General features: G+C 33.1%; 2 protein-coding genes across 3 annotated transcripts in view; one reads left to right on the plus strand and one right to left on the minus strand.

Moving 5' to 3' along the window:
- LOC117570932 (uncharacterized) overlaps positions 1-4,218 on the minus strand; it is a 28,914-nt gene extending 24,696 nt beyond the window's left edge. Inside the window, exon 1 of the mRNA XM_034252860.2 lies at positions 3,817-4,218. The gene's annotated coding sequence lies outside the window, so the exon portion shown is untranslated. The remainder of the gene's footprint in view (positions 1-3,816) is intronic.
- A 4,393-nt stretch (positions 4,219-8,611) lies between these two features.
- Positions 8,612-9,513, plus strand: LOC117568812 (uncharacterized). 2 transcript variants are annotated; one of them, XM_034249676.2, is made up of 3 exons: positions 8,612-8,803; positions 8,860-8,997; positions 9,077-9,104. In XM_034249676.2, exons 1-3 carry the CDS (start codon positions 8,709-8,711, stop codon positions 9,087-9,089), a joined length of 246 nt encoding a protein of 81 aa, XP_034105567.1. In that variant the 5' UTR covers positions 8,612-8,708; the 3' UTR covers positions 9,090-9,104. The 2 variants fall into 2 exon arrangements, with proteins under 2 accessions (XP_034105567.1, XP_034105564.1); XM_034249673.2 differs by lacking the exon at positions 9,077-9,104 and adding an exon at positions 9,123-9,513 and having other exon boundaries at positions 8,614-8,803.
- The last annotated feature ends 267 nt before the right edge of the window (positions 9,514-9,780 follow it).

The following is a 9,780-nucleotide window of genomic DNA, read 5'->3' on the forward strand; positions in this document are numbered from 1 at the left end:
ATTTTATTTTATTTATTTAATTTCTTTGCTATGCATATGTTGAATTACATTTTTTATTGCTTTTTCTGCAAGATCAACAAACTGGCATTTTTAGGAAGAGCAAATGAAAAAAAAGGGGGCCTGATATTTTGTTTACACTTTACTTTCTCAGTCCAATTAAAGGAATGTTTTTCAAGTCTTGCGCCTTGTGTTTTCTCAAAGTCAAAAGAAAACTATGCGCAAAACATGCCGCAATCCTCCGACAGTTTGACATTTTGGCACCCCAACTACAATAACAACAACAAAACACAACAACAACAGCCAATAAATAAGCAACATTAAAAATGAGAAAAGAAAAAAAAAACACATAACAACTCGACATCAACTCAAACTCAACAAGTTCAACTTCAAAAGTCCAGTTGAATAACAATTGCAAAGAGCAAAAAAAAAGAAGTCGCAAAAAAGGTGTAAAAAAGGCCAGAAAAAGCGACTGACGAAGTTTTAATACACTTATTGAATGCTGTCATAAAATAAAATATTTGTTGGCAAACTAATTTAATATTGTAGTGCAGTAAGTGGCAAAAATGTTGTAAAATAAAAATGTGCCATAAAAAGTATTGCTTCATTGAACACTTAAAATGTGGGTAAATATTTTTGGAGGAGATAAAAGAGGAAGTCGACTAAATAATTTGCCGAAATTTGGCAGTATATTTTTATGTGAGTTCTTTAAGCTTGATAATTATTTTTGTAAATATGCACTAAATGTAAATTTGTCTATAATTTTCTCAAGCCAATTAAATTTAAATCAAATTCTCAAAATCGGTTAAGAATAAAAAATATATTGATAATTCTCTGGCGAAAATTTTAAGTGAAAAAAATATACCAAAACATTTAGTAAAGATGAATCTTATAGCTCTTGATTGGTACTTCAATTAGAGCTAATAATGATTTTGGAATTATTTTTCTATTTTAAAATCAAATTTGATAATTTGATCGCAATCCAAGAAATGAACGAATTTATATACATATAGTATCGCAAAAGAGAAAAAGTTTCTAAAATCAATCTTTACTTTAAATAATAATCAAGAGAAACCTTTACTTTTTTTAAGTCTTTATCACTTTATGTTTTCTTCACTGTAAATAGTCACAAATTCCGCTAGAAAATTACCCATATTAAAAAAAGCCCCTAAAGGATTAAGTTAATATTCATTTTCTTTTCATTTTCTTTATCTGCGATGTTGTACATAGTACATTTTATTTCAACCTTTTCGGGACCAATGTTACCTATAAGAAACGTTGTCGTTACTTTAAAGAAATTCTGATTGGTAATTTATTGTTCGATATTTTTTGACTTTTCTAATTTTTCTATTCAATTCTTTTTTAGTTTAGATAACAGCGGTAGTTTTAATATTATCAAATTGTCTTTTAGTATAAGTATTGAACATCTTTTTTATGTTATTTGTAATACCTCAAAATGTTCTTAAATTCTTGAAATTTAATTCAGCGACCCTTCGACACTGCGATCTCTAGCTTCTAGCTTATACACTTTACCACAAATCGAAAGTATCCTCAGCAAAGTTTAGCTACCATGTTGCTCCAAGTATTTTGTAGACGCTGCCTTGTCCAAGTCTTTTTGCTAATTGCATTGCAGCTGTAAAAGGGGCGTTGAGTACACCACGCCCACGCATTGCCCATTACAGTTTGCAGTCCGAGTTCGAATTCGAGTTGAAGTCACAGACTGCAACTGCAACTGCAACTGCGACTCCGTTGTGGACGGAGTCTTTGTCTGACTCTCTGGGTCAGACTCTGTTACAGACAAAAGACATAAACCCCCATTTTACCGTTAGCTGCGTTATTCATGCAAATGACTTTGGTTAATTAGAAAAACAGAGAAACACAACAAAAACAAAAACTGAGCAGCAGCAAGCAAAAAAAAAACTCAACAAGAAAACAAGAAAAACTGAAAAAAACAACACAAGAAATATTGAGAATTATGGCTCAGGCGAACATAACATGCGCCTTAACCCAGAGCATTATTTACCATGGGCATCTACATACACACACACACACATACACACTCTGACAATACACACACACTCAACACACACATCCCACACATGCACTCGTAAAGTTTTGTAATTTGCGCAAATCATAATAATAATAACTTTTTTATTGTTGCTTCAATTTGCGATTCTAAAAATTAGGCACGATCGATTTACAACGATCGTGACAATGTTTGAATTCTATCTGCATATGGTAAACAAAAATGTAGGATTTATGCATTTTTTACACATTATTAGATTGGATTGAATATGTCACACTTAATCATTTCCTTACACGTCATTAACAATACGATGACACTGCAATAATTAAAAATGGCACAGACTACAATGAATTTCGATTTTATAGCTCAAGTTTTACATGAAAAATGTTTTCAAGAAGAACTGAAGAAATATATTAAAATGTTCTAACACAATTTTATATTATATGTTATCCCATTTTAATTTAGTAAAACATTCTAAAGAAATTTTTAATTATTAATTTTTGAATTTTTGAGTACCTAAATATATGCCTATACCTTCAAAAATATTAATTAAAATAAATGAAATCATTTTTTTAATCATTCATTTGTTTTTGATTTGAGAGTAGTTTAGTATAACATTAAAATTACATATTTAGACCGTTATTATTGACTTTTAAGCCAAAGTTCTAAGTCTGTCTAAATTTTTACTGAAACATCAATATAAATAGACTTTAGTTAAAATATAAGTCCATAGTTCACGATCAAAATAAGTATCTTACAACAATTCAAATCTATTTCAATTTCAAAGAAGTATTATTTAAATATAATAAGAATTAAAGTAGGCATAATTTTTTTTATATGACAAATCAATTTAGACAAATTGTTCATACATTTGACGATAAATGAATGTGATCAAGCATTGAGGGAATTTATAATGAGAACCGAGGTATTTTTTAAATGCAGACACACAGGACGTTGGCATTTGCTTTATGACAAATTAATATATGTAAACAAAACATAAGTGTTTTTTTGCAACTTGAAAGACTAAGTTTATTTGGCGATTAATGAAGGAAATTTAAAATAAAGTATTATTTTATACATAGGCTAAAATCAAGAATAAAATCTTGAATTAATATTAGAAGTCAACATTGAACCAAGAAGGTTTATTCTTAAATGAACATCAAAAATCTAAACAAAAAAATATACAAAAAATCTAGATTGCCCAAGCTTGAAATTCAAGATTTTAATCTTGATTTAAGAAAGTAAAAATCTCAAAATTAAGCAAAGAAGGGTTTTTTCTCAATCTAAAAATTTTATTTCTAGACTTTTTTGTTTTATGTTCAAAAAACTCTTTGATCAAGATTGGCAATCTACTTTTCAAGCTAGATCAAGTTGCCATAATATTTGATAATAACAAATTAAACCAAAGATTTATCGGCTTTCATAAATTGTTGAACAAATTTTCACATTCGCAACACAATAATAATCAGAAAAACAAAAGAGCAAAGTCATTCAAAAAGATTCTTCACATTAGCACCTAACGTAGCGATTATGCCAGCTAACTGACCCGAAAAGTGCAGCGTATTCGAAGGCTAACTCATAACAAGATTAGCACATGCAAATGCGTTGTCCACCGTTGTGTGTATGTTTCATATGCGTTTTTGAGCAAGATGAATGTACTCATTGAGCAAACGGGTGTATTCAGGCGACACACACTAGGAAGTATTGCATGTCAGTTGGCATACGCTCAATACATAACATAAATAATTACTTACAGTTAATTATAATTAGCATTAACATAGCATTTTACTTACGCGTTGTTGTTGTTGTTGTTGTTGGTCAAGCTCTCTCAAGGCTGGAGGATTGTCCGATTTTTAGATGTAGTATTTATAAATGTGCCGTTTCGTAAATAAATCAAAAATGCATCAATAATTATGTCAAATTATTGCAATCACAAAACAATAAATTGGTAATAAATTCTTCACGCTGACATTAAACAGATAAGCGGCAAAATGCTGATCTTCATTTACTTTATATATTTATAAACATTCCGTGAAAGAAGGAGATTAAAGCTGCTTCCGTATGCCAAAAATAATACTTGATTATTATTGCAATTCAAAACACCGATCACTGATCACGTATACGACGTGTATATTGTGTGATATTTGATCTAGACCACAATAAAATTGAATTTCTTTTGGCCACGGCGGAGCTAAACCAACTGATCGCTTAGAAGTCCCGAGACGAACTAAAAGCAAAGCCGAAATAAACGACGCGTTGCGACGCAACCGCAACCGAAACAGAAACCGAAAGTCCAAGTCCAGTCCAGATGATCGTGTTGCGATCGGTTGTGTTTTTTTTTTTCTTTCAGCTTCGTTTGTTTGCTGTTCGCTGGCGTTCGTAGAACAAGTTCGCTTTCTTTGTTCGAAGCGAACTGGGAAGTGGACAGACAATATTGTTGTTGCCTTCAACGTTGGCCATTGATCGGGGGAGCATTGCAACTGCAACCAAAGACCTCTGAGGTTGTTGCTGACGTTGCAGCTGTTTTTTGTGTGTCTCTGTTGTGTGTGTGTTTGACGCTGCGCCCCCGCAAGGCACATCGCTTGAGGCAAGTTGCTGCGGTTTATGCTTTTTATGGCCCTGGTTTCTGCATTTTGCTGGCGAGTTGTTAAGTTAAATATTTGCGCTTGGCTAGGCAGGCCAATGGGCTCGGCTCGTCTCGACTCTTGGCTGATCTTTCACAGCGATGTGCCACCGCAAAAGAACTTGTTTGCGTGCCCTTGCCCAATTGTGGATGCTGGATGCTGTCACCATAAGCGCTACCTGTTCCCCTCTCTTCTAGCCTCCCCTTCCCTCTCCGGGTGAATCTCCTGCTTCTTCTCTGGAATGGCGCACATGTCAAAAGGATTTGCGTTTGCTGTTTGCACAAACTGGTTGCCGACAGTCCGGACTGCGGAGTGAACAGCTCATAAATCTCTCATGATGTGCCAAGACATTTGGCAGCTTTTCGTTAACAGCACTCAACAAAAGGTGCAGCAACAATTTAAACTACAGTTCAATATTTCTTTTATTGGGCTATTAGCTGCCACTTGTTGAGTGGCGACTCCAATTCGAACACCCACGCGGCAGATGCAATCAAATAAAGCATAAAAGCCGATAGCATCGTGCAGAGGCTGCCACACACAAAAGAATGAGAGAAAAGCCCAGCTTACAAACAGTGAAAGAAAGAGAGAGAGAAACTCGCTCAAACAATTAACTGATAACAATTCATTTGCATTTCGTGTGGGTCGCTTCATTACGTGTGTTTAGTTAATTTGACAGCCATTTGATGAGCTGATGGCAATATCACTTCAGCATCTCTCTCTCCCGCTCTTTACACAAATTGAACATCAATAGCAGACGAAGAAGCAGCAGAGGAAGCAGCTGACCGAGACTGACCAAAAAGCGACGAGTCTTAAGTGGCAATCGAACGGAATCTGTGAAAAAAGAAACACTACACAAATAATCTTAAAGATCTTTAAGCACCCTGTAAACATCAAGAAGTGATAATGGGGAATGCCCAAAGAAGAGATTTGTGAAAGCAATAAATGATAGCAGAGTCTATGAGGTGTGAAGAACAGAGTAAATCATATGGTATATTTTTTAAGTAATAGTAATTATATAATTGAGTAATTAAATATAAGGTTTGTTTCTTTCTATATTAGTATTAGTTGAGCTCTTAACTTTATTTCTCGTTTTAGTAAATAAATGAGTATCAAAATATTATGGTATATTTTTCGGTATTAGTATTTGTTGAACTCTAAATTGTATTCTAAGTTTTTAGTATATAAATGAGTATTTTAATATTATGGTATATTTTTCGGTATTAGTATTAGTTGAAGTATATATTTAAAATTTTAAGTATATAAATTAGTATTTCAATGTTATTATGTACATTTTTTAAGTATTAGTATTAGTAAGTATTAGTATTAAGTAAAGTGGACACTTCCAATACTACATAAAATTATGTAATGTTTTCTTTTTCTGAAAATTTTATTGATTTCACAATACATTTTGATTTTTTGTATATTATTGTAAAATTTGAAAAAAAACTACATAACTACATAAGACAACATTTTAAATTCATTCAAATTATTTTAATTAATACTTTTAAATACTGCATGAATATTTGTAGTTTTTTCTTTTTCATGAAAATTTTTTTGTTTAATCTATAGCCAATTATTTGAAATGTATTCCATAGGGACATACAAATTTTATTACTAATTAAGTTATGTGATCAAGAACTAATAAACCAGAAGAAATATACAAAATACTCCAGATCTAAAACGTTAAATAAACTTATTTAAATGTGCAATAAAATAATGTAAAGAGGGATACATTAATAATACAAAACAAGTAAGAAAGTTACAGTCGAGTGTGCTCGACTGTGAGATACCCGCTACCCATTTTTAATAAAGGCAAAATATTGCGGTATCATTTTCAAAATATACCGAAAATACTAAAAAAAATACTAAAAATATACCAAATGGTATATTTGGTATATCGATATAGTACACCATTCAAAATATACCATAAACGCCGCAATGTGCCAGATTGTCGGCCAAAGCAACTCAGACCCCTAGTAAGTAGGCGTTTTTACCATACAAAAGTATTTCCTTAATAACTTCCACAATTTTTATCTGATCGCAACCAAATTTTCAGGAATCATAACTATTACAGTAGTTATTGTATATACCAAAATTCGTAGCTCTAGCTTTAAAATTACACTTGTTATTCGATTTTTTTGATTTGCGGGGGCGGAAGTGGGCGTGGCAAAAATTTGAAACAAACTTGATCTGCGTGCAAACATAACAAATGCTGTCGAAAAAAAAATTATAGCTCTATCTCTTATAGTCTCTGAGATCTAAGTGTTCATACGGACGGACGGACGGACGGACAGACGGACAGACGGACATGGCTATATCGTCTCGGCTGTTGACGCTGATCAAGAATATATATACTTTATAGGGTCGGAGATGCCTCCTTCTACCTGTTACATACATTTCCTGCCGGGACAAAGTTATAATACCCTTCTACCCTTTGGGTAGCGGGTATAACTATGCGCAAAACATGCCGCAATCCTCCGACAGTTTGACATTTTGGCACCCCAACTACAATAACAACAACAAAACACAACAACAACATTATAAAAATTTTCTAATATAATTAAGTTATTATCTTAAATATTTTAATTTAATATATTCGAACTACATATATAATTTTCTTAAATTTCTTAATTATAGAAAGTTACGTATTGCTTTTTACTTTTGAAAATGCATCAAAAAAATGATTAATCAAAAAAAAAAATACTCTAAATTTTGTCATAGTAATTTCAGTTTAATTGCTGATTAACAACCCGCACTAAATATTTTAAGCTCTCCAGAGCTTATTTATCTCAAAAGAGACTCATTGCAGTGTGTAATAATTCATAAAATATTTATAGTGAAACATATATAGATGAATTGTATATTGCATATAATTGGGACTCCGAAAAATTAAAATGTATTCCGATTTTAGAATTTTATATCTTATGATTTTCTTAAGCTGAATTTCATATTATTTTTAAAAAGTTTTTCAATATTGAGCACAATTCTTTTATGGATATTTAATACATACAATTCACATCTATTAACAAGAAGTTTTACAACACAAAGAGAGTTCATGGGGTCAACTGTCGCTTTGTGTTAATCTCTTTTTTTGTTTTATCAACTCTGACAGTTATTAAGTAATTGAGGCGAATGCATAAAAGTGTTCTTTAATGCTTCCGAGAACTCGAAATGTTCTGCTCAAGTAATTTGCTGATGAGTAATAGAATTCTTTTTCCCAAAATATGCAAAGCTCAGCGCATTCTCTCGAAAATTAAAATCAAAAAAATATATTAGATAGAAAAGCAAAGATATAAAACTAGAACTTCAATTGGAGTCTGTGTTTTGCGATGTGTCAGCAGAATCAATGGCTGGAGACACTCGTGAGTGCAATTTTGTTGGGCTTTTGTAAATTTCGCATTGCGCTGTCATGCCAGAGTTTCGGTGGGTTGGGTTCGACCAATGACCAATTTGGAGCAATATGCAATGTCATATCGCTCCGTTCCCCCTTTTAGTTCCCCTCTACCCGATCCTGTTGGCAAAGACATGGCTATAAATTTTAGCGCATGTTGTCAAGCAAGCTGGCAAATTGTCAAACGTATGTGCTGAAAAGATCTTTTGACACTGGCAGCTGTAGCACATTGGCAATAATTTATTTGATCACGCTTTCCCAGACAAATTTCCAGCCGCCCACCTGCCTCCCCTGATGTTGATGCTGATGTTCTAACAACTCCTCCAAGCTTGACGGAAGCGCACGACAAAAGCGAATCTCCAGCAACGATTCGAAACTATTCGATCGAAGTCTTGATCGTTGATCACTGATCGCTGACCTTGTCGCCTTATTAAGAGAGCTGTGTTGGATGTGACTTCCTCGTTTGTTAAGGATAAGCTAATGCAAGTCTATAATTAGCAGATGACACCAAATGAGATGCTTAGCATTCTTCGACACGTTTTCTACACTCTCAGCTGGCATTGCCTTGGCTCTCTAACATCATTCAACATATTTAAACTAAGCTTCAAACAAACATTAGTTGTAGGCAAATTTTAATTCGACAAAATCAATAACTAAACATCCAAGAACAATGTTCTCGTTTGCCTTCTGGAAAAACGAGGCAAAGAAAGACCAGCATGAAAATGTCTCGCAAATCTGGAAGGAATTGAATGTCACATTTATCACGTAAGAGAGTTGAATATCTTAGCCAATTATTTAACCGATTATTATTGTCTTTTCAGCTTCCTTCGCTGGAGCTGGTTAATTTACACCATTGCCGTCATTGTCATCTCAATTTGTGGCTATTTTGCCTACTGCGAAAGCTGTCGCAGAAATGAAATTGTTCAGCGTCGACGCATCATTCAGCGCGCTCAGCAGAGGTGAGTAAAAACATCCGAAATTAATGTGAGAAACACATATTTAAAATGCTTTAAATTCCTAATAAAATTTGGAATTTAGAGCGCCTGATTAATCGCTTCTGTTTTATCAAACAATTCCCATTTAGACCGCCGCAAAAGCGACGTCCGAATGCCGCTTATCGCGATCATCAGATCTATCGTTATATCATCCTAGGTTTGGCCAAGTATATGAAGAATCCAGACGGCGTGCGTCCATTCATCGATTATATGGATCATCTGTATCCGTTGCGGCACTCACAGGCTGAAATGGCATTGAATATTGGCCACAATGGCGCGGAGGCAAACATGGAAAATTAGTTATTCTTTTTAGTTTATTTTTTTACCTATTTTCGCTACCATTTTTGTTTAATTTATGAAACTAAAATACCTACAATACCCTGTAAACTAAATTCAACTTGCCACAACATTCCTAATCAATGTCAATAATATGAAAGAAATAGTAAATTAATAGATAGAAACATATAGAAACATATAGAAGCGAACTTCAATAAATTTGTACGTTGACGTTTTTTTGCTTTATTTTTGTTATAATGAAAATAATACGCACTTACATATACTGTCAACTCAATGGAAACTCCTACCCTTGCTCACAATGAATACTAAAATTAATAACTGAAAGTTTGAAAAAGAAACTTATTTTCATAATCATTGCATAATTGAATTTTTGTTTCAATTTTCGCTAAAATATTTTGATATCTAACATATGTGGCTAATATATTCCACTCTACATTCAGCGTATTCCAA

The sequence above is a fragment of the Drosophila albomicans genome, chromosome 3 (genome assembly GCF_009650485.2).
Source record: "Drosophila albomicans strain 15112-1751.03 chromosome 3, ASM965048v2, whole genome shotgun sequence".
Classification (NCBI taxonomy): Eukaryota; Metazoa; Arthropoda; class Insecta; order Diptera; family Drosophilidae; genus Drosophila; species Drosophila albomicans.